This window comes from Arachis ipaensis, chromosome B4 (genome assembly GCF_059453495.1).
Source record: "Arachis ipaensis isolate K30076 ecotype BB chromosome B4, ASM5945349v1, whole genome shotgun sequence".
Lineage (NCBI taxonomy): Eukaryota > Viridiplantae > Streptophyta > Magnoliopsida > Fabales > Fabaceae > Arachis > Arachis ipaensis.
In genome coordinates this window covers 142,084,159-142,110,975 of record NC_142439.1, presented here as the reverse complement: position 1 = coordinate 142,110,975, position 26,817 = coordinate 142,084,159, and the positions used below count along the sequence as shown (strand labels likewise).

Sequence of the window (26,817 nt, the reverse complement as noted above, 5' to 3'; positions counted from 1 at the left end):
TTTTATATAGCTAGAATGGTAAATGCGGTTAAGTTCTAAGAATTTAAAATTTTCAATGTATCGAAGGAATTAAAGTTAATAATTAATGACGTCTTTGTCATAATATATGTAATAAAATCACGTTTTTTTAATTTAAATTAATAAAACAAGACACATAAATAATTATATATTTAACACATCTCTTTCAAATAATTTTTTTTTATATTTTGCTTGAATATTTATATAGATATTTTTTTTCTTTTTTATTTGTTATATACTATTTTTTTTTCTTTAAAAGTTAATAAAAATAAAATTCTAATTTTTTTAATCATATAACTTTTATTATTATATCATAAAATTATTTTTTTTAAATTAAATTAATAAAAAATTATATAAATAATTATATCCCTATCAATATAATGTAAAGAATTTACGCCTTGCTGCCAATGATGAAAAAGACATTACCTTTTTTTTACACGGATGCATGCATAATAATTATTTGATCATCCATATCTCTTTGTATATAAAATCAAAAGTCAACTTTAATAATAAAATGAGCAAAATATTCTGTGATATAAAAATTAAAGAATATGTTTAAAGATTATGAGACTCAATTTATTTTACCAAAATAGTGGGCTATTTTCATTCAGTGACATGTATACATATAGAACACTCAACAGTGACGACTGACGACACAAAAATAAAGAATTCTTTTCCTACTTTTATAAGATACAAGAGTCTCATTAGTTTAAAGTTTAAACTTTAAAGTGCTGCAATTTCTTTCATAGCATTTTATTACTCTTTTTATTTCAATATATTATTTATCATGTTTTACACAAATTTAAATTTTAAAATAAATTTTCGTTTCTAATTACAGATTGATTATTTTCAAAACACTCTTAATTTAGTTATGATAACTAAGTAACTATTAATCATATATTTATTTTTATTTTATTTTACAAGTATGATCGTATATATATATTTGAGAAATCAATTAGATAAGGATAATATTTTTCAACTTTTAGATTGCGAAAAATATAATAATTTTTTCTATTAATTCTGTCTAGAAATGCAACACATTATTAGGTGTCGAAATTTTTATATAGTTTTTACTTCTTTTGCATAAAATAAATCATGATTTTTTTTATTCGGATATTTTTACTTTATTAATTTAAACTTATTATTATTGTTTGATTTTTCATTATTATAAATTTATAAATATTATTTTTTATAGGAATATCATATATAACTTAAAATTTTATAATTCATTTTATTTTTATCAGATAATATTTGATGTGTTAATAAGTATGAAGTTATTTGTACATAAATCGTAATAGAGTATTGGATAATGCTTGCCTCTATTTATAAATCATGTTAGACTAGTGGATTTTATTTACAACTTTAAAAAATTTATTGGCCTAGCATAATTTATATGTATTTATATTTGTTACTGAATCATTCACGATTTATGTGTTTTTTTTGTAAAATACAATATCCTAACACGATTTATATATTGATGATGAAGAAAAATATTATTTATTTTTTAAAATTTAGTTTTTGGTATAGTTGTCAAAATTGAATCGGTGATCTAACCGATCAGACTACTGAATTATTAGTTTAATCGGTGGGTCACTAGTTGAACCGATTGACCTGGCAGTTCAATATAAATAAAAATAAAAAATAATTAAAAATTTAAAATTAAAATTTAATATACATATTTTCACTAACATTTTAAGAATATCTAGCTATTCTAAAATAATATGAAATAGGAACAATAAGTATTTTGTTAATTTTACTCTATCATAAAAAAATTTATTTTATTTTTATATTAAAATAACTATTATTTTTAAATTTTAATAATTTATTAATTAGTTTATATCTTCTATTATACTATTATATACTATAAGTATTTATTAAAAAATAATATTAATAGATATTATATAATTATGAAAAAAAAAATAAGTGGATTTATAATTATTGTTAAATAAAAATATAATTAATTTAAGAATGAGCAAGTTTATAACCTAAATTAAAATCTATTAAATAGAAATAAACTATTTGATGAAAAATATCTATATGTGTTATAATTTTCATATATATTAAGAAGAAACATGATAGTCTGGTGATGATTGTGAAGGACATTTCTCTTATTGAGGATGAGGACAGGGGTTTGAACCCTACCTCAAACATTTTCAAAATATTTTAAATTCTAAACGGTTCGATTGGATCGGTCTTCACCGAATTTGACCGATTTTATTAGTTTACTCACTACAAGAAAAAAGGTCTGTCGGCACACTTTTTTTTGCCACGCTTTTAAAGCGTGCCCAAAAGTGGTCTATGGGTACGCTTTTACGAGAGTGGCCACTGATTTGTGATTTGGCCACACTTTTTTTTGCCACGCTTAAAAAGCGTGGTCATAGAGGAAAATCGGCACACTTTTACGAGGGTGGCCACTTATTTAAAATTTGGCCACGCTTTCTTATTGCCACGCTTGTAAAGCGTACCCATAGAGAGAAATCGACACGCTTTAAAAACGTGACTAATTTTTTTCTAACAGTCACATTTTTTAAGCGTGCCCATATACTGTGTTTATATAGGCACCCTACAAAAACGTACCGATAGAGTGCCACCCTATTTTTTACACACTTCACTTTTTTCTAAGTTAACTTTTAACCTATAGAAGTTGTAACTGCTCATACACTTCACTTTTATTTCCAGATTCATTTTTAACCTAGAAGATAACCTAAAAGCAAGGCGTCGCACCCAGCAAGCCATCGCACTAAGTTCATCACTGCCTATCGCCAAGACCGTCGCACCACACAGCTCGCCGTCATGTTTATCTAACCCTCACACCCAGCCCTTCATCTAGCCCTCACACCCATCCCTCTCTCTGTCGCACCCAATCCCGCACCATCAACGATCTCTCGCGCCCAGCTGTTTCTCGACGGTCTCTCGCACCCAACCGTCGCACCATCGACGCAACCCTCGTTAGATTTGGAACCCTCCATCGGCGCTGCTCCGTCCACGCACCATCAGTGGTCTCTGTCCCGGCGTGCCCTCCTACTCTCTCAGTGGTCTCTGTCTCGCAAACCCTTGTTGGATTCGGAACCTCAATCGTTGCTCACTCTATTTCGCAAACCCTCAATCACCGCTCCTCCCTCCGTGGTTCAGCACCCGTCGCGTTGCCGTCTCCCTCTCTGAAGTCGTCGCGCCGCCGTCTCCATCTCCCTCACTCGTCGCACCTCCGTCAGCCATGTTCAACGTTCACAATGCCGTGGTAAATTATTTTGTCAATTTTTTCCTTGATCTGATTATTTGATTTTTGAATTTGATTTTCTTGGTTCTTCATTTTTTTATTTTTCTAAATTTCTATTTTTTGTTCTAATATGATCCGTGGTTTAGGATTTTTTTTTCTCTAAACTTCTTGACATTTGGTTCTGTTCTGCTGTAGCTGTGGTAGTGCTCAGCTACTGATATGTCAAAGAAGGAAGTGGCGGCAAGAGTAGTAATGATAATGAGGGTGAGGAAAATTCATTTGACATGAATGAAGGAGCGGCTATGAGTGATGATGAGGAATTGGAAGAAGAGAATAATAATGAAGCAAAGGAGGAGGAGGAGGATAACAATGAAGAAGGAAATTCAGCAAACCCAAGTAGCAGCAGCACAGCATCAAGAGAAGGGAAGAGAGGGAGTGGTGTGAGACAATATGTGAGATCAAAGATGCTAAGGCTTCGTTGGACTCCTAATCTTCATCTCTCCTTTGTCCATGCTGTTCAGAGGCTTGGAGGTCAAGAAAGTAATTCCACTCTCAAACAGTTGTAAGACTACACTTCAATTTGACTTGGGAGGAGTTCAATTTGATAAAATGGTCTGTTTCAATCTTTTTTTAAGTGATTCTTCTGTCTTGTGTCTATCCTCTGAGTATGCTACTATTGTAGGTTCCTTATATTACAATTGCTTTGACGGATTCTAAACTTGGTGCGGAAGGGGCGTAAAGAACTTTTTGATTGGTTATCTAGGCAACTTTCTGTGCAAAGCAGTTTTGCTGAAGCTGCACAACTTCTGAAGCCAGCCTCTGCTGCAATGACAGTAAGTTTTGGACATTCATGGACCAATTCTAGCTTTAGTTCTTGAGAAGTTGAAACCATATGGAGGCCTTCAAGGTAGGGTTTTGTATCATAGCTCATTCTTAATCCACTTTGTTGCTCAGGGTTAATGATTAACATGAGTATTCTTATGTTTATTTTCTTTCCCATGCAATATTTGTGCTTAGAATCATTTGAGTCTGCTAAGGCAGTTTCAATGGGCGCATCAAAAGGTGTTCAAAGGCTGGGAAATTAACAAGTTTTGAATTTGGATTAGTTTTGAATTGAGGACCCACGCATTGAGCAGATTCAAGATCTAGAGGTGAGTCCATTTTTAACCAATGACCATGTGTATATTTTCTGTGATTTTTGAATTGTAATAAACTACTCTGCAACATGCTTGTGATGCAGAGTGATATGATTAGGTACTTCAGAGAGTATTTATATAGGAGACTCTTAATTGATAACTTCTTGAGAAATAAAGAAATATGATTTTAATGAGATTATTACAATTTGTGCTCTTAGAGTAGCTGCCCGCTGGTAGTTCTGCCCCCTGCACAGCTTCCACGGTTTTGGAGATTTAAGCGAGACTATCAAGGTATCATAACTTTTTTCTAGGTTTCATTTGTATGTTAACTCAGTGCTGTGAATTTTGATGAGCTTTCAGATAACAGATGATGCATTAATGTATAGTGGTATTGGCTGTAATTGGACACTACCACCATATGGTTTGCCACTATTCTTCTTAGTGTGAAATTCCACTACTTAGTAATAGCTATATGTTTGTTGTATTTGTTGAAACCTCAGCTCAGACATCGAGTATTTTTCTTTTTTTTTTTAATGTAACTGGTGTTTCAAGTTTGAACATGCTCAACTAGTGCCAACTTATATGCATCATTTGATTCATTATGGCTGCTTGCTATCGTTGCAGTCAATGCAATGTTTACATTCCATTTGTCAATGTTTTATGTGATTTTAATGCATACTTTTCACTAATGCTTCCTTGATGCCGGCATGAATTTTTTTACATTAATTCAGTTAATGAAATGATTTAATGAGATGAGATGAAAATTTTCATTTGTTCACTTTGCTATTAGAAAAATGTACCTATATTTTTTATTTGGGAACCCAATGTATGAAATTTAAATCTGCCTTTAGCCTCTAATATTCTGAATTCCGATGCTATACCAAGTAATGAGAGTTAATATTAATATGTTCAGGTCAGAGGTGATGTCTACACATATGACTCGGGTCTTGTTGCAGGTACGTATTATTATAAAAAGGAGGCTACTAGTTTTGATTACTAAGTGATAAATTTGACATGGTTGAAATTAGTACTGAATTTGCAATTTGTTGTATAGTTCTCATGCATACAGGTTACTGTTGCTCAACAGCTTCTCCATCTCCAACAGCTATACAAGAGTTGCGGGCAACCATTCGTGTGCTACAAATTAGTCCGGATGTTGTTTAGGAATTAGATTAGATTTTTTATAACATAGAATTGTAATTTTTTTAAATGTTTATTTTGGAATTTGAATTTATTTTTTTTAAATATTTTATTCATGTTTTATCATGTACATAATTCATATAAATCAATGGAAGATTAATTTTTTAGTATTATATTTTATTTGAAAGATTAACTTATTAGTATTTCTATTTTTCTTATTTTTCCTTTTTTTTTATTTGAAAAAGGATTAGGCCACGCTTTTGAAGTGTAACGACAAGTTTTTAATTTTTGGCACGCTTTAAAAGCGTGGCTGTATATCCATCTTTCGGCACGTTTTAAAAGCGTGGCTGTATATTCATCTTTCGGCACGCTTTAAAAACGTGGCTATAGGGTTATACATACAGTCACGCTTTTAAGCGTACCAATAGATAAAAGCGTGGCAAAAAGTAAAGTGTACCAATAGATCAAGAAAAGCGTGCCGATAGATCAACCGGCACGCTGGCAGATATGACTCTTTCAAAAGCGTGCCGATAGCTCAAAAAACGTGGCGAAAGGCTATCGGTACGCTTTTTTGCACCTTTCGGTACGCTTTAAAAGCGTGGCAAAAAGCTTATTTTCTTGTAGTGACTCCAAATTTGATCGGTTCGTTTCGATTTTTTATCTTACGATCCAAATATCAGATCGGACTAATATAAGATTTGGTTCACCAATTTTTTGGTCGAACCAACCGATCCAATTTGATTTTAATAACTATAATTTTTTATAAACTTTTTTAAAAATTTATTATTATTTAATTAATTTAAATACATTTTGTAATTTTGCTAGAAAATCGTAACAACAAATAGTACGATTCCTGAATAAAGAATAAAACTCATTACTCTTGTGGCGCTTTATATAAATTGTGACAAGACATATATGTAATGAAATTTTTAGTTTGGCACAATCTGATAAATATAAAATTTTTTATTTTATTTAATAAAAATCTTATTACAATTTGTTTATTATTTTTCTTAATATGCTTTTAAGTTCTTAACAATTATTAACAAAAAAAATATTGTGGTAGTTCTTAATTTTTCATAAGAATTCTATTAACAAATGTGCTAAATAAGAACAAATAATAAGTATATAGAATATAAAATATTTGTTTTAATTAACCTTTTCTACAACTCTGCTCACCCTTTTTGTCTACTCATTATCTGCAAAATATAAAATATAAAGAAAAATAATGATACAACGCCCTGCAACCATCTTAAACATATAATTTAATAAGTCACCAAAAAAAAAACATATAATTTAATAGAAATTTAATTATTCTCTTGGTGTTTATATATAATTTTACTAAATTTGTATATAGAATTTTACTTTCTTTTAATTGAATTTTTATATAATTTTTTATTTTATAATTAGATTTTTTTATATCAAAAAATTTAAAATTAATAAAATATTTTTTAAAAAATATATATGCTTAAAAATCTAATTAAATTTTTAATTATAAATATTTTTAATTTATAGAAAAATATTAAATTAATTCTAATATTTTTTAGATTAAAAAAATTTAATTATAAATTTGATAAAATTATAAAAATTATAAAAATAATTATCCTTTTAATATATTCAATGTCTTTTGCCTTTTGGGAGAGAAATGCGTCCCTAGCTACATCGTACTAAATAATATTTTTTTTCAACAAAAATATAGTAAAACAACATTTTAAAATAAAAATATCAGTTTTTTAAAAGAAAATAAAAATACTCTTCACTTAGATATTTTCGAAAAATAATTATTTCTTTTTAAAAGATGAAAGAAAGCACGACTGGACCAGCAGTTTCCTTTAATATCACACATGAAGTATTCAAATCTACCAAAAAGTTAAAATAAAATAGAATTTTCATGTTTCTTTTTGGTACAACATCAAGTTTTCATGTGAGAAAAATAAAATCAAGCTAGAATTAATCATTTTATTTCAATTTTCATCCATATTATCATGCGAAACCGATAGTCATCATTATTCCACTCATCAATTATTGAGCCAAAAACATAATTGAAGAGTATGCAACAGAAAAAGTTATCTATTTTTTATTAGTTTACTTTGTTGAGTATTATTATAACAGTAAGTTATATTTTTATGTTTCATATCATAAACAAATATGCTATAAAATAATATAAATAAATTATTCTAATAATTTTTTTAGTATTTAAAATATATTCTTAAATAAAATATATAAAATATAATTGTTTTAATGAATTTACTTAATATGTTATAATTTTAATATCATAAAAAAAGTAAATAAATTTTAAAATAATTTATTTTCATGCATGTACTTATAAAGATTTTTTTGTTATTATAAATATTAAAGTATTTTTATATGATAATACGTATGAGCATTAAGAGAAAAAATATTTAAAAAGAGGAAAAAAGTTTAAATTTTAAAAATTTAAAAAAATTATTTAATAAAAAAATTAAAAATAATATTTATCTCAATTTAAAAATTATTACTTACTTTTGAATTTAATAATTTAATTATTTATCTAAAATAGTTAGTTACTCTATTTTAAAAATAAAATTATATAATATATAATAACTTTAAATACTTAAAACCATCAACTTTGTTAAAAAAAGTTATGTTTGCTCTCTTTTAAATTTGTCCCTGCTTCAAAGAAATCATTTATTCAAAATGAATGACTAATGTTATTTTTATTCTGTTTCTTTTTGTTTTTGGGTTTATATTTTTTTATGAAATTAGATAAAAATCTATTGAATAATTAAAATTTTTGCTGGAACATTTTGGTTTTGTTAAATATAATTTTTTTTAAATGTGTTTCATTTAATTTAACAAAACCAAAATTTTTCAGCACAAATTTTAATTATCCAATAAGCTTTTATCTACTAATTTCATGAAAAAATATAAATTCAAAAATAAAAAATATAATAAAAATAATACTAGTGATTAGTTTTAAATAATTTTTTTTAAAAATAAAAAATCTTTATTTTTATTATTATACAAGTTAAATATGAGAATATATATATATATATATATATATATATATAAATAAAAATTTCAGAAACAAAAAAAAAAAAAAGATTTGGGTGGTAATACCCTAACTCTTTATTATTATTATTATTATTATTATTATTATTATTATTATTATTATTATTATTATTATTATTATTATTATTATTATTATTATTATTATTATGAAAAGATATTATTGTTGTTATTATTATTTTAATTTATTATTTTATGGACCAATTTTTACCAGCTAGATAATATTCACAAAAAATCTAAAGCTAAACGCTTAAGGTTGGCCATGGGTAGGTAGGGTAGGGTTTTGACCTTACCCTAACCCTACCCGCGGGTTGAAAATTCTATTAAAACTCTACCCTACCCTACCTGCGGGTTGAGAATCTCTCAACCCTAACCCTACCCGCACCTTAAAGTTCTAAACCCTACCCTATCCTACCCTACCCGCAGAAATATCAAATTTTTTCAAAGTAAATATAAAATTCAATCATTTCAAATTTTATACATATTAATAACATAAAAAAGTAACAAACTAATGCTCTAAATTACTAAATTAACTAACTAGTTTAGTGGTTGTTCACTTATTGTAAGTCATTACATAAGAGAGGTTGTGGGTTTAACTCTCACTTCCTTTATTATATACCTAATTTTTATAAAATATGTGTTATATTTGAGGTGCGGATAGGGTAGGATAGGGTACACCCTAAACCCGTACCCTACCCTACCCGCAGGTATACCCGGACCATACCCTACCCTACCCGCAGCGGGTAGGGTATCCTACCCTACCCGCAGCGGGTAGGGTATCCTACCCTATTCGAACGGGTTGGACCGAGTTGGATACCCGTAGGTAGGGTATGAATTGCCAGCCCTATAAACGCTTGACAAAACCAATAAAACCCAACAAATAAATTATTATCATTAAAAATAAATTAATCTAATGTAATTAACATTCATGATGTTAACATTTTTTACTCACTCTATTTTAACAAAGAACTTGTCTACAAATATAAAAACAATGCTAACTCGTGTCATCTTTGTTTTAGTGCCACGCCTCTTCAGCAGATGAGGAAAAATTTTATCATCAGCACAGTAGCATTACCCATTTTTTAAATGCAATATACAAGAAGGATAGAATATATTTAGCTCTATATATACTGTTACATTTTTGCGCTCTAGTTATACCCGCTTCATTCTGTAGCGTTAGTGGTTTAATTAATTTTCTATTCGCAGGGTTAAGAAAGTTATCAAATGCTATAGATTTCAATAATGTTTTGTAAACAACTCAAATCAAACAATTATGTAGACAACTATATACATATATAAGAGAGAGAGAAACATGTATGTATAAATATAGTAGAACAGTAGAGATGTGTATCGAGTCAGAGAGATATCTCTCTCCTTTTTTATTAGTTGTCGATAAGAAATGTTATTATAGTATTTCCCTATAATTTTTCTAAAAAATAAACAAATAATGCATACGAGTAAAAATAATTGCATTTCACTTTAGATTGGCTTTTCACTTGATTTTATTCGTCGTTTTTGATAAATTAATACATATATGTCAATGTACCAACTACCAAGTGCTCCATAATTTGAAATTAATTAATTTCAACTAATGAAAATGAAAATAAATCATATTATTGTACTGCGCGTATCATTACAAACATAGACACATATCCAAGCGTTATATAGCTAGAGAATTTGGTTTTTATACCTAGATGGTAACAGTACTAAACAGAAGAGTAAGAGGAACCGTGAAAGTAATGTTTATTAATTACAGTAAAGTATTGTTTTTGTCTCGTTTAAATCGTCATATTGTATCTTCAATGTTATCCTGCCATTAATTACACATCATGAACGCTTTAGTTTGAGTTTTAAAAATTTCTTCTTGAAGTTAGAATACAAATATCTGGGATAGAATCAATGATCTACTCCGAAAAATAGCTCATCAAATGTTGAAACTAATTCCTACAACATTTACATAATTCACTTTTCTAGGGACATAATTGAATCTAAACACAAATAGTGGGTATAATATTAAAATCGAACACATCCAAATAAGACCTAATTGAGAATAAATACATCCAAGTGAGAATAATTGAAAAATATAATCTGATTTGTTAATATAATTGATAGTAGGATAACATTGAATCACTTTTATAAACGTTAAGGATACAAATAGAACGATTTAAACGTTAGGGACACAAATAGAATTTACCCCAAACGTTGGGACAAAAACGATACTTTACTCAATTAATTATTAGAGATGACAAGCTAAGGGGTATTAATTTGTGTGTGTAGTAAACTAGTAGTAATTATTTAGTACATGCTTGTGTTGATCCAATCCTCTCTACTTTATTATAAGAAAGTAAAAAGTAGAAATATGTATTATTGATGTAATTTTTTTCTGAATTATTTTATTATTGTGGATTAAAAATTATATTAAAGTTATGGTAAATTATTGTTGAAATATTCATATAAGTGCGGTTGTTTGGAACATTTGGTTAGAGCGGAATAGCAGAATATTCCAGAGAATAGAGACAAGTGTTGAAGGAGTAAAAATTCTGTCCTTCTTGAGTTACAAGGAATGGTGTAGAGTTGATCCGTTTGGTTGTTGATGGCAATGTCAGAGATGACAACGGATTACAGCTTTTATTTATGTTTATATTTTGTTTTGATTGTCCTTAGTTCTTGGTGCTCCACTTTATTGTGTTGAGCTACCTATGTTCAAAAAAAATATTCATATAAGTAAAAAACATCCTAAGCCAATTAATAGTGAGATTTAAACATACAAATTGGGCAGAGTTGAGAAAGTGGAGGGAACACTAAAGAGAGAGATCCTGAATGTGATGGTGCTATGCCTTCTGAGTTCACTGATGGAGTATTGCAAGATCCAAGAACAAGTTTTACATCAAATGGGGGCCAAAATAAAATAAAATATTATATTATATATTAAAGTAGCTTTTTTTTTTTGGTGACTATATTAAAGTAGCTTAAAATACCTGTTACCCTAGGTTACCGTATTATTTTGTTGAAATTTAAAAAAAAAAAAATTATACACAATACGACAACTATGGTTATAATTCATCACGGTCAGTAGCAGAAAAACTCTCTGATCGCGTGCAAGTGTTAGAATCACCGCAAAGTTCATGTACCTCTTCCCATAGACTGCTCATTTTGTTGTAGACTTGAACCATTGTTGGTCTTTGTTCTGGAAAAGGCTGAACACACTCGCAAGCAATCTTGATGAGCATAAACGCTTCACTTTCAAACCCTTCACCAATAATAAACTTATCAATTGCACTATAAAAACTTGAAGGATTAGGAGATAGATTAGCATTGTTACATGAACTCTCCACCAATTCCTCATATAATTTTCCCGTGACCAACTCAAAAATTACATTACCAAAATCATAAACATCCTTCTTCCCATCCTTGATATAAAACGACATGCCTAGACTCTCATGGTTGTTGGGGTTCAAAAACTTGGCATCTCCAAAATTGGATAACTTGGGTTCAAAATTCTTATCTAGCAAGATACTCCGTGAACAAATATTCAAGTGCACCACATGCAGATTGCATAAATGATGGAGCCAAGATAAGGCTCTAGCCACACCTAGTGCAATGTTAATCCTCTGTGGCCATGTCAATATCATAGCCTCAGTTTCCAAAGGGTGCAACCATTTCGAGAGTCTTCCATTTGAGAAATACGGGTACACCAGAATCCTTTCATCGTTTTCAATGCAGAACCCAAGCAGGGGAACTATGTTTCTGTGTCGGAGCTTACCTAGAATCCTTATTTCTATAAGAACTTGTCTCCCAAATTGTTGAGAATCAGTTAGTTTCTTAATGGCTAGGTGCCAACCGTTAGCCAATGTTCCCTTGTACATTATTCCCATCTTTCCAAACCCAATTGCATTGTTTATAGAAAATCCGTCCGTTGCATCATTTAGTTCTTCAAACTTCATAGTGGATGTTAATCTTTCCAGTAGTAGAGCTATCTGTGAATTCAACTCACAACTATCAATGAAATTATCTAGATAATAAAGCTATAGAAATTCACTTAATTTTTGCATTCATGAAATGTAATGAAAATATAGTAGTCTAGTATATCTCTAAATTCAACCGATAGACCTCAAGTCATTTGGTTTGAGTTGATTCAGTTTATTACTAATCTTAATGTTTGGGTCAGTCAAGCAGCATCAATAATGGGTGTGATCAAATCAATATAAAAGTAAATTAAGACCAAAAGGCAAAATAAAAAAAGCAACATTAACAATCTCCGCCTCAAGTGTGAACTAACACATCGAGCACATCAACTCCCCATCTTCTTGAATACTCCTTTAAAAGAGAACATAAGATGATAAGACACCACATCCAACTCAAAACCTTAAAATAGTAAACTAATAAGTCTCTCATCTTATAAACTTCTCAATCTTCCTTGCTTTCTTCAATGTGAAACTAATTTCATACACTTATCACACTTATAACATTAATAGGGCTGCACTCATGTAGGAAACTAACATGATAAATGTATAAGTAACTAATTTCATTAAGATAAAGAACATAAGTAGAGTTACATAGCTTCCTTGTTTAATTATTGTAAATAATTAAGATTGTCCAATTTCCAAACAAAGTTGAAAGGAAAAAAAGGGAAAGAAGACTACAATATAAAATATACAGATTACAGAGAGAGTAAATAAAGTGTTGAGGAAAAGAAATGGAAGAGAAGGAATACCTTTTGGCTTCCTTTCTCCTGCAATTGAGGCATCTGATCAGCTTCTATTCCGAGCTTTCTCCCTGTGATGATGGAACACACATATTTGACTAGTTCTACACCTTTATTGTGTTTGATCCACTTCAATAATTTTGCCCAGTAACTATTTGAAAGGAAAAAGATGCACGCAAGAAGAAAACTAAACGATGATGCAAAACCAACAAAAAGGCCATCCTTGAAGGATTGGTCCATGATAATAAGCCCTCCTCCTCCGTCGAAGGAGCATGGTTCCAAGGGCCCTCCACAAAGCCCCCTATTCTTAGCATAGCTAACACTTACCGAACCATATGCCAAGTTAGGCACTTCCCCTGACAACCTATTGTTGTCAAAAGACAGTGTTCGAATCCTGGGAAGCGCCGCAAGTTGACCCGGGATTCCACCAGTGAGCATGTTGCCATCAAGCTTGAGAACATTCAGGTAAGTGCAGCTAGCGAGAGATGGTGGAATCTGTCCGCTGAAGTTGTTATTGGAGAGATCAATGGAGACAGCGAAAGGGAGTAATGTATGAATATCAGAGGGGAGAGGTGCCCATAAGCTGTTTGATGAAAGGTCTAAGGCAGTTAATGAAGTGCAATTATGAAGTCCCCGCGGAAACTGGCCCTTCAGCCTCATGTTTGACAGGTCGATTCCTAGCACTCTGTTTTCATTGGGATTCCAGCAACTAACACCCACAAAATTACAAATAACACCTTCGGTTTTGTTGTTGAAGTCCCAGCTAGCTAAGAAATTATATGGATCTTCCAAGGAATCCTTGATGGATTTTAAACAGAATATATCTGTTTCAGTAGCATGAATGCAGAGCAAGATTTGGGTGAAGATGAGAATAGTAATAGTAATTCCCATTCTTGTTTTAGGACTCATACTTCCTTGCTTCATTTTGAAGATTTCAAATGGTCATATTTAGTAGTAACGTAACAAGAAGTTAATTAGTGAAGATTTCATCTTGGTACTCTTTCTTCCTCACAACTACTATATTTTATTATTTTATGAGTTTCCGCATTCTGACTCTTGACTCTTCTTGGTATACTTTATCCCATTCATTTTTTAGTAAATTAAGGAAATATCAATGTTATATGGTTTTTTTTCTAATTTAGATTATGGTTATTTCATTATAAATATCAGTTTCCTTTTTTTGGATGATATGTTCGTAATTTCACGGAATTGTAATTGTGTTTAGTCCGTGTTATTTTTAAGAGTAAAATAATAAATAAATCTTGAAAATTTATATTTTAGATAAATTAATTTTTAAAAATATATTAATAAAATCTTTTATAATAATAAATGTGAATAAATTAGTTTAAATTAAAATTTTTGTCCTAATTATAAGAATTAATTTAAAAATAATATATCTACACTTATTATCTTAAAAAATATTTTTAATTAATTTATTTAAAATATAAATCTTTAAAATTTTATTTGTGAATTTACTCTTTATATTATTTGGTACCTAAACCTTTCGTCAAACTAGTTGATTTGTCTCCAGTAGACTTGAAGTACAGAAGTAGCATGCATCAATTCAATTGATAATTTATGACAGGAGGCAGAATAAGTCCACACATGTAAAACTCACATTCATTGTACATGCAATGTACCATCTCTTGCGTAATTTCATATTTAATTTAACTAACATAACAGAAAATGACGTGACAGTGTGCGAAAAATTCAGTGCTCTTGTCTCATAAAATAGAACATTAAAGAAAGACGAGAGAGATTTTAGAATGCATTTAATTTGTGTCTTTTTTGTATTTTTACTTTTAATTTATAAAATAAAAAATAAAAACACAAATCAAAATATCAAATACACAATTAAAAAAGACAATACATTTGGGCCGGACATTCTAGCTAAACGATTTCCTCTTTTGTGGTCTAAGGCGAAATTTGACCTTTTAGTTTTTGGTCAACAAACCAAATTCGTCTATATACAAGAAACATCCAAATGGATTGGATTGGAGATCAAATTATGATGAAGCTTTACAAAGCAAATCTCGACCTCCTCCTTTTCTCAATCAAAGCCCAATATTGGTTAACTACCAAAAAAGCCCAATATTGGTTGTCCAAAAAAGAATAATTGATCCAATCCATCTAACCTAAAAAAACACAGAAATAAAAATATCAGAAGGAAGGTGAGCAACATATGGAATTTTATCTTTACTTATTTCATATAAATTATTTTTAATTTAAAAAATTTAATTTTAATGTACTATCACTTGTTTTATACAATCGTTCAATTATATTAGTTCTTTCGAATAACTATTCATGTGATTAACATAAAAAATAATTACGTAATTAAATACACATGTAAAATTGTTTTATATTAACGGTGTATTAAAATCAAATTCTTAATTTTTAAAATTTAGATCCTCTAAAATAAAAAAGATAGTAAAATAATAAAGTAAAAAATTAGTCATCATTAATTTTGTAACTTCAATCATATCTAAGTTCCATTATATTAATTTAAAATTGATTAACTCTATACTTTCTCATTTTACCAATTCTCTCGCTTTAAAAAATTTTGAACCTTAATTAATTTTAACACTAAAAATAAAAGGTGTATTAGAATATAAGAAACAAAATCAAAGCTAAGTGATACATATAGTATTTTTCCGGTACAATATAATTGTTATTTTATTAAATTAACTCAGTTTTACAGTTTCGTTTATATTAAAATCAACCTTCAATATTAGTTATTATATATTTATATATGTATAAATATATATATTATTTAATTTATTTTTAATATATATTTTATATTCTAATATATATTTTAGAGAAAGTCTAGAGAATCAGCAGATTTTGTGATTTTTTAACCATTAATTAGCCATCAATGATGTTTTTAATAGTATGAGATTACATCTAATGGTGTAGAATCATTCAATTTCTTTTTGATGGTTAAGTGCTGATCATAATTTAACAAAAATACTGCCCCTAACACTCCTCATATATATTTTAGGTTTATACTGTTAGTAATTAATATTAATAATTATTAATTTTAATAGACACATGCTATAGTTGCAATAATTGATATATATATATATATATAAGGTTGACAAAACACAACGCGTCTTGACTCTGGATATGTAGAGACAGACTGATGGTACTATATATAATCTGTTAATTAAAATTGTAGCATTGACGACTAGGAAAAATGTTAGATGATTAATAATTTTATTTCTTTTCTATATATATTTTTGTTATATTTGAATTAATGCTAACAAAATTTCTATTTAATATTACTAAAAGTGTTGACCCATGTCATTTCCTTTAAACAGTGACATGAATAAAATGCATCTGTTGTGCTAAGCTTTAGAAATAAAGTGGTTATTGAAATGAAGAGAATGGTAGAAACGAAGCGGCAGCGCAAGTATATAAAAAGAAATCCATTATTAATAATAGATGGAGCAAAGCAGCGCAAGTATATAAAAAGAAATCCATTATTAATAATAGATGGAGCAAAGCAAGATAGGTAGGAAGAGAAGAAAGACGAAGCAGGAAGATAGAGATGGAAGTAAAGTATTAGAAGAAAACGATGATTACATGAGTATAATTAAGCAGCAAAGAGTAGCGGCAACCACTATCCTAAGCCGCATTTTATTTAACATTTGAAATCACCGTAACCATCACCATGCTAACAAGCATACATGATACATGCATTTAGTTGGCAGTTGGAGGCCAGTGGCCGTGATGAGGTGGGTGTGGATGTGGTTTGTAGTAACCGTCAGTCTGCTCATTCTCCGCTGGAGGGTGGTGACCGCCGTGTCCACCACCTCCATACGGTGGCTTGTAAGGACGAGGCTGATGGTGTTGTGGTGGCTTGTAGTACCCATTAACCTCAACCTTCTCTACTTGCTCCTCCTGATGGGGTGGCTTCTCGTGTGGTGGTTTTTCATATGGTGGCTTCTCATGTGGTGGCTTCTCAAAGGGTGGCTTGTCGTGTGGTGGTTTCTCGAATGGTGGCTTATGGTATGGAGGCTTCTCATAGGGTGGCTTTTGGAATGGAGGCTTGTCGTGAATAGGTTTAGGGTATTCATCAGCAATGGAGACTGCTGCAAAGAACAATGCAAGTAGCAACACTGCAAGTGTGTATTTGAGAGCCATGTTTGTTTTGGATGCTGAAACCAGGGAGGAGGGAGTGGGGTTTTATAGTGGTTCCATGGACCATGGCATGCATGATGACGTCATGGCACTTGTCATCTCTTCATTCTTTAGTCTCTTAAGTCCAATTGCTAAGATTTTTAGTGGAATTTATTCAGACTTTGACAGAGACGGATGTCTGTTGGGTCATATTTTATCTTATGTAATAACTAAACCTTTGGACTGTTAGGAATAAGCTGCACCAGTCCAAATCTTTGACTATTTTGCTCAAATCATATGTACCAACTTTATTAGAATCATAGGTAAAATTCGTCAAAAGTAATGCATATGCTTTTGTTTTCCGTCGTCCACGAATAATTATTTGTCGCCTCGGCTACGCATCATACCGTTAGTGCCTTCTATTTTTATCTCACAGAATGAATAACATTAGAAAAAGTTCGGAAAAAAATATTTTATTTAAATAATTTTGATAATATTTTGGCAATCACTGTTACTAGACATTTAACATATTAAATATATATGTAAGATAATCCTCCCATGCGAACAAAGTCAATATTTGTTAATTCCTAGTCTTTAAATAAATCCATATATAATCACATCAAAGGATGGCACGTCTTAAAAAAGAAAAAATTAATTGGATGTCATATAATATAATCCTATTTGAAGATGTCTTATTAAGCTAATTAGTATTATTTAGCATTTTTTATGATTTAAAATCTTAATGATATTTTTACTTTTAATTAATATATTCGTTTTTTATTATTAACTTATTACTATTAATTCGACTTCACCTGGTTTTCATAAAAAAGGTAGAAACTCAGGTGAAGTTGATATCTGAGAGCCGTTAAATGATTTGACTGACTTGACTAAATTTTCATCTAATGGCTCTCAGGTATCAACTTCACGTAAAGTCGACTTCATCTGAGTTTTCACCAAATAAAAATTATATTATACTTAATGCATATAGTATAAGGCCAATTCTATAATGCCTATGAGTTGGTGTCTAAATTTTGCCTAACTTACTTTTTGTAGTAAATTTTAATTTTTTTAAAAATTATTTATTGTTATATTTTTTAAATTAAATATTATTTTTTAACTTTTTTTAATAAATAGGCACCACTTTTAAGCACCATAATATTCAGCATAGTATAATATTACAAAATTTTATCACTTTTAATTCTATCAACTTTATTTTGCACAAATAAAAAAAACTTTTACGTTATTGAGAAAAACTTCTTTGTGCCTCTCTGTTTGTAAACCAAAGCAAGAAACAATCTTTGTAGGGCCGCTACCGCCACACTACTTCACAGGATAGCGGTGGCTCTCTCTTTCTTCTTCCACCTTCTTTTCAATGCTTTTTTTTTTGTGACTAAATAGAAAAGAAAAAAAAAAAAAGACAAAACCAAATTAATTGGCTAGGGTCATATCTAAATCTATTAGATGTTGAAACTCACTCCATGGTTGGCTCCAATTCGAGTGAATGTCCGCGACAGAAGCAGCTGCTTTAGCCATACAATCTGCAACACTATTTGCAGTCCTCTGAATTAAAAGAATAGAGACTCTCCAATTCCAATTCATAACCTCCTGTATATGCTTTGCCAAATCTCATTCCGGAATATCCTTACCAAGCATTCTTTGGTTTACCAAGAAAAGAGCTTCTAAACAGTCTGTTTCACAAATAACCTCACGAAATCCACTCTCCCAAACAAGAAGTAAACCTCTCCAAATTGCATACAATTCAGCAAAAAGAACACTGCACACTTCGACTTTCCCAGTGCAACCTTTCAACCAACATCCATCAGGATTGCGAATGATACAACCAAAACCAGCATAGCCAGAAGGAGCAAACCAACTAGCATCACAATTCAATTTAACAGAATAAACTGGAGGTGGAACCCAATGCAAACAAAGTGAAGGAGGAGACAGAGATTGATGCATAGCAAAAATAGTGTGAAACTCCCTTACTGAACTACGAATCAAACTCACCACTTTACTAGCACTCCATGAATCATCTATATTAAATAAGTCATGATTTCTGCTTCTCCAAATCCACCAGATGGTCGAAAAGAAAAGAAAAACATTTTCACTCATTGCACCTCTGTAGAGCCAATCATGTAAATTCGAGTTATCTGAATACAGGCTTAAAAGGTTCCAGACCTCCTTGGCACTAGGGCACTCCCGAAGACAATGAAAAATTGATTCAGAAATATTCTGACGCCGATGACAGGTGCTAGATAAAGCTAAACCACGACCCAAACGAAACTCTGCCGTAGGAACAGCATTATGATGACTGAGCCAAATCAAGAACTTGTACTTCTCAGGAATATGCAGTCGCCATACCCACAACCAATTATCATGCTCATTCCAGTCAAATTTTCTTTTGGCTAGCCAACTGTACCCACTCCTAGCTGAGTAAAGTCTAGAAGATGCCACACCCCACGACCAACCCGAACTCTCTCCAGCATTCAAATCTGGATTATAAGCATTCAAACGCTATTTGACATCTTCTGGAATGATAGAGAAAATATCATGGAGATTCCATTGACCATCTTTTCAAACGTCTCTAATAGTTAAATCAGAGTCAAATATATGTACAAAAGGGACATCTTGAGCAATTGGGCCCTCAATACTCCAATTGTCAAACCAAAAAGATTGATCAAGTGACCCAACGCACCAAGAGAAGGCATCCTTAAGAGCACCAAAAGCCTTTGAGACACTCTTCCAAACATGAGAAGCATTGCAAGGGACAGTGCCATCTAAAACTCCCTCATTCCTCAGATACTTCGCCCTCAATAGAGCAACCCAAGACTTGTCCTGACAATGAAAAAGTTGCCACACCAATTTACCAAGTAAAGATATATTAACACACGCAGGATCTCTAACACCCAGGCCACCAAATTTTTTTTGGAGTGATCACGGTCCTCCAATTAACAAGAGAAAGACCTTTACCATCAACTTGATCCTTCCAAAGGAACTGTTTCATCATAGAAGATAATTTATCGCAAACCTAATTTGGAAAAAAAAGATACCTGCATATGATAGACGGAAATGGATGCTGCAACAGAATTGATCAGGCAAAGTCTCCCTACTTTATTTAGAAGCCGTCCTTTCCAATTAGCTAATCTTCCCCTCACCTTTTCAATCACCGAATGAAAAGAAGCCCTACTGGTACGGGAATGATTAAGGTTAACTCCAAGATATCTTCCTAAGTCCAAAGCAAAACGTATTGAAGAAACACTAGTAAAAATATCCCTTCTACGAGCAGTCACATTTTTAGAACAAAAAGCTTTAGACTTTTCAAGATTCACTTTCATGCCAGATGCCTTGCAAAAAATGTTAAGAGAATGCATGACCATTTGGACCTGACTCTTTGTAGCCTGACAGAAGAGTAAGAGATCATCTGCAAGCATCAAATGAGAAAATTTTGGGCCACCCCTAGTGACAGAAACTGGTTTCCACACACCCTCGACCACCTTATGAGATATATAGCAAGCAAGTCTTTCCATACAAAGCACAAATAAGTAAGGAGACATTGGATCGCCCTGTCTAAGCCCCCTTCTAGGAGCAAAACTATCTAATCTATTCCCATTCCACATAATAGAAAGAGATGATGCACGGACACAAGTCATAATCAAATTAACAGTGATGATAGGAAAACCAAAAGCAATGAGAGTACTCTCCAAAAACCTCCAATCCACCCTATCATAAGCTTTTTCAAGATCAATTTTAAAAGCAAGAGTACCTTTCTTGGATTTTGTGTGCTTCATGAAATTCAGAATTTCTTGGGCCACAATAATATTATCAGGAGCACCACGACCCGGAATAAAACCTCCTTGTAAAGGACTAACAATATCTGGAAGAAAATGCTGATGTCGGTTAGTCAATACTTTGGTGATAATTTTATAAACAACATTACACAAGCTAATAGGCCTGAAATCCTTCATAAAGGTAGGGTTATCAATTTTAGGAATAAGCACAATCAGAGTTTCCATGATGCTAGGATTTAAGAACTCTCCCAAAAAAACACTCCGGACAATATTCCAAATCTCAGTGCCTGCTATCTCCCAATATTCTTTAAAAAAATAAGCTTGAAAGCCATTTGGACCAGGAGCCTTAAAAGGGCTCATACTGAATACTGCTGACTTGACTTCCGCAAAAGAGACAGGGTCAATTAACCTAGCACAAGCCTCAGTGCTTAGAGTGGGCATCGGAACATCCCCTAAACAATCAACCTCAACCTTTTCCGTTGTACCAAAGAGATTCTTGTAAAAAGAGAGGGCTTCTTCCTGGAGAATATCTGGATCAGTAGACCAAGATCCATCTCTAACATATAATCCATGTACTCTATTATGGTTTCTACGCACCAAAGTCTGAAGATGAAAGAATTTAGTGTTTCTATCCCCATACTTGACCTACTGCTCTCTAGATTTCTGGTACCAAAAAAATTCCTCTTGCAACAAAAGCCTATTATAATCTTCCCTCAGTTCAGCTTCTTTAATTCTCAGAGATAACACATCGGTAACCTCTAAACGCCGTTGAATCTGATCAATCTGATATTCCAGCTTATTTTTTCGCACAAAAACATTTCCAAAAATCTTTGAGTTGAAGTCCAAAGAAGCCTGTTGAACCATCTTAAGCATTTCGGTAACGCCTCCAAACTCTTGATTTCAAGCTTTACTAATAACATATTTATAAGAAGGATGTGTTGCTCACGTAGCTTGGAACCTAAAAGGACGTGAACCTTTCACTCTGGGGCTACCATGTCAACGAACTAAAATAGGACAATGATCAGAATGAAGCCTGCTAAGAATTTCAGAATAACCCTCAGGAAACATTGTCATCCACGCCTCATTAACTATAGCTCTATCCAACCTTTTAGCCAAGTCCCTGCCAGCCTGAACTGCTCTATACCAAGTATATCTCCTACCAGTCACTTTAAGATCAAAGAGCTCACAGTCATCTAGAGTAGTAGCTAATAGACTAGCTCTGTGAGAAGAAAAATAAGCACCTGTACTCTCATCTGGTGCCACAATCTCATTAAAATCACCAACGGCCATCCATGGTCTATTATGGCCTGAATTAATAGAACACAAATGATCCCAAAGCATACATCTTTTTTCGAATTGAGGACTCCCATATACTGCACTACAAAGCCAAACTAAGTTACACACACTCACTTTCACTGTGATACATTGGTCAATTTGATCAATAACCACACAAGAAGCATTAGCAATAGAAGATAGAAACTAAATGCCACCCCTGTGTCCTACTGCTTCCTCAATACTAACACAATGAAAACCCAACTTATCCCAAAAATTCTTCAAATTATTAAACATGGTATGAGTCTCAAAGAGAAAGAAGAAAGATGGTTTATATATTCTCACCAAATTTTTGCAATGCACACGGGCCATCTTGTTAGACGCACCCCTCACATTCCAGGCTATGATATTGAAACTATCCATAAAAACAGCAAAAAGGGAGCTCCAATAACAAACCCGAGACTCAACATGATGTCCCTGTCTTCGACGATCCTGCCTTTAATGGACTCTCAAGTTGCAGCCCAATTTTCTCCGTCGAAACTTGCACCATACCCGCCGTCGATGCTCCATCCTTATCTACTGATGAATTCTGCAAAGAGTTTGGGCGAGGACGCTTTGGAACAGTGTCATTTGTTGTCTCACCTTACTGCTGATGATGAACATTATGCCGGGTTCCCGAAGAAGCCACACTAACCGGTTTTCCAATATTGATGCCCCTGCTTAATTTTACTTTGGATCCAGTAGCATGTGTTGTACGTTGGTGATTAGGCCTAGTCCAAGTATTGGTAGCCTTGTTAGGAGTCTTCTTTACTTTTGGTTGGACCTGATGGGTGCTAAGAGAAGGCTTTTGACCCATTTTATACTTTCCTTTCCTAATCACTTGAGTCCAACCTTCCAAATCCTCTTGTTGTGCATGGTCTACATGAACAGCATACAAATCACTCTCCACCAAATTCGAGACAGTAACATTTACAGTCTCATCTCCAAGATTCTTGCCAAAATAAAAACTTGTCTTTTCCACATGTACTGAATTTTTTGAATTTGAGCTTTCTGGCTGCTTTGCTACATCGCTGATCACCTTGGCATTAGTTCCTCCTACTGCATTGCTGTCAGTCTTGCACACCTTCATATCATGACCAAACTTGAGACAGGAGCCACAAATAAGGTGAAGACTTTCATATTCAACCTCATATTCAACACCTTCAACAAGAATCTTCTTAGTCACTGGCAATCCTAAATCTATCTGAACACAGGCTCAAGCATATCGTCCTCTTTCAGCTAATTTTGTTGCCAAATCAACCTTAACGGGAATGCCAACTGCAGCCGCAACACGGAGTATTGCATCTTCTTGGTAGCACCAAATTGGTAATCCGAAAATTCTAATCCACACTAAAGTTGCTCCAAAACAGTTTTCACTTGATCTAAACTCTTGATCCCAAGGCTTCACAGCCACATAATTTTCCTCGATCATCCATGGACCTCCTAAGAGAACCTTTTCTCGCTCCTCAGCTATATTAAACTTCACAAGAAAGTAGTCAAATCCCACGTCCAATAAATCAAAACCTCCCTTAATCCTCCATATCGTTTGGAGTTTATGAAACAATGCAGTGTAGCTATAATGTTTACCTAGCACCTTAATCATTATAGCATCCTTATAAGGTTCTGCCAAGCAATTCTTAGCTTCTTGGGTAAACGTGACACTCGGTGGCAAGAGATCTCCTTGCTTCCCAGAAACTACCGCAATGTTATCTCCCGATAAAGTTTCAACAAGTGAAAAAGTTTTAGCAATCTTGGAACCCACAACTTTGTCCCTGAAAGAAACCTTCAAAGACTTAGAAACCCCTCCCAAAATATGATCATCCTTTTCCCCTGATGCAATCCCTCCCCCGCTCTCCTCCTTATCTCTTCCGCCGACATTATCGGCTGCCTCACCGTGTTTCACCCTTAAAGTCTCTTCCCCGCTCACTCCACCGCTCATCTTCGATTTTCAATGCTCTTTGTAAAGAAAATTAAAATTTTGGAAATAAAAAATATGTAAAATGTAAAATTTTAATAAAATTTAAATTGTAAAATCATAAAATTTTAAGTATACATTTTATAAAATCGATTGATTCATTTAAAATTGTAGTATCAACAAATTTTAAGAATTAAATAAAAAATTTTTAACTATTATGCTCTCACCCCCTCCTCCATTTGTTCTACCTCTATTTCTCTCCTTTACTATTTCTTCCCCTTTTTTCACCCCTCCTCCATCTACTCCAACCTTCTCCATCTCCTTTTATTCCCTTTCTTTTCTCGTCTTGTTCCTCCATTTTCTCCTGTTTTTCAGTCTAGTTTTAATACTTTGTTTGTTTTATGGTTTGGTTATGTATTTTTTATCTTTGTTTAATTTTAATAACCCTTTATAATAAATTTTTCTCCTCTTTATTTTGTGTTGTTTTATTTTCTGTTTCTTTTTTATGAATAGTTATGGTTACGGTTCATCTCTAAATAAATATACCAAAGATAATATTTTGTTTATTGAATATTTTCATATAAAAAAAGATTTTAGATTTATTTAGAAAAGAAATGAATAATATTATGTATTTAATTTTTTTATTAAATTAAATTTAACTAAGTTAAATAATAAAATTTAAAATAATATTAGTTATAACTGATTTTTATCATGTTAGATTAAATTTAATTGAATTTGGTTAATAAAAAAAGTTAGATCTATAGCATTATTTAAAAATAATATCTTATAATATTATTGCACTAGCTACTTTTAATTTTGTGTAGTTTTAGAAATAAACTAGATTATATTTTATCTATGTTTATATATATTAAAATTATATGGAATTGAATATATATTGGATTATATATGATCACTTTCCATCTTAGTTTAATATGGAGAATATATATGTAATTTTCTTCTTTAGATATAAATGTAAATTTCTTTTTGTTATTTGTAAGTGTTGTATGATTATTTTATGAATGAAATATTTGTTCCATAGTAAAAAAAAAAAAAAAAAAAATACTCTGATATGGTTGGAAATATATATATATAAACATTTTCTATCTGAAACCTTTCTATCATGGAAAAGTTTTATTTGCATCTATGATTTGGTTAACAGTTGCTGGAAACTATGGGACTTGTTAATGTACTAATAAAAAAAAGGATTTTATAGGGTTTTTATAAATAAATATCTATCTGTAGACAATATTATTCTCTAATACAAGCTTGTTGTAATGATAATCTTGATAAGTATTATTGAACCTTCTTTGTTTAATTTCAAAGAGAGAATACAAAAATATATTTATATTTGAAAAATTAATACGGAATCAATATATGCTCTAAAACATAAATTAAATATTTTCTAAATAAATCTAAGAGGACATGCATAACTGTACGTTTCGTTTCTCTATTTTTATATTTGTCTCCAATTTCTAAAATAAAAAAATTCAAGCACAAATATTTAAAAGTTAAAACAATAATTTGTTGGTAAGATTTTATATATTCGTTTTGTACTATATATATACAAGTCTTATGTCTCACCTAATGGGTAAAATGTCTATACTAGTAGTTGGGTACGAGACAAGATGTAATTAACAAGATCTATATTGAGCAAGAATTTTTTGTCCACGTGCGTTGCTGGTTTGCTCCGCATCCACCTACTAATTATTCTACATTATTCATTCAAATCATTCATTAACTAAAATCTCATCCATCTCTCATATAGTAGAAAACTCCCACACGGAACTCCCAAATAAATTAAGGTAACTCAATAATAGTTTGTTCTCACTTTTTCTTTCTAGAAGTAAAATAGGGAGTCAAACTTTTTCTATTTGTCTAAATTTAAAAAATAAAATAAAAGAATTTTATAATAAAAAAAATTAACTAATGTTAACTGTTTAAAAATTATTTTTTTAACTTTTTTCTTTCGAAAATAGTTAAACAACCAGAAACCCAGTGTCAATTTGCCAAATTCATCAAAAAGGTTGATAGGATGAAAATTTTGAACTCGTCGACTTCGTAAATTTTGGTGTGTTGGGTTATTTTTTTAGGATTATAAGAATATATACAAAAGTAAAAAATTAGAATTTTTAAATACATCTTTTTTTTATTTTGTTATTTATCTTTTATTTAGTTTTTTCTTTTTGTGATTTCTTAAAATAAAGATATTTTTTGTTTTTTTATCACAAAATTTTATTCCTAATTTTATGTTATATTGTGTTGTAATTTTTTGTTTCAAAATTATTTGTTAACTGAAAATTAAGTTTAAAAGGTCTTTTTTTTTTATTCTTTGTAATAATTTGAAAACAACAATGCTAGGAAATCAAGAAGGTACCAGCAAAAAATCAGCCAAATACCTTTAGATGAATCTAAAACCTCTACGT

At 31.2% G+C, this 26,817-nt stretch overlaps 2 protein-coding genes across 2 annotated transcripts; both read right to left on the bottom strand.

The window, feature by feature from the left end:
- Positions 1-11,547: 11,547 nt before the first annotated feature.
- Positions 11,548-14,304, bottom strand: LOC107637285 (probably inactive leucine-rich repeat receptor-like protein kinase At5g48380). Its single transcript, XM_016340717.3, has 2 exons — positions 13,271-14,304; positions 11,548-12,533 (listed from the first exon to the last, which is right to left on the bottom strand). Exons 1-2 carry the CDS (start codon positions 14,183-14,185, stop codon positions 11,610-11,612), a joined length of 1,839 nt encoding a protein of 612 aa, XP_016196203.2. The 5' UTR covers positions 14,186-14,304; the 3' UTR covers positions 11,548-11,609.
- Positions 14,305-16,803: 2,499 nt separating this feature from the next.
- LOC107637284 (uncharacterized) lies at positions 16,804-17,432 on the bottom strand. Its single transcript, XM_016340715.2, has one exon. It carries the CDS (start codon positions 17,402-17,404, stop codon positions 16,961-16,963), a length of 444 nt encoding a protein of 147 aa, XP_016196201.1. The 5' UTR covers positions 17,405-17,432; the 3' UTR covers positions 16,804-16,960.
- Between the last annotated feature and the right edge of the window lie 9,385 nt (positions 17,433-26,817).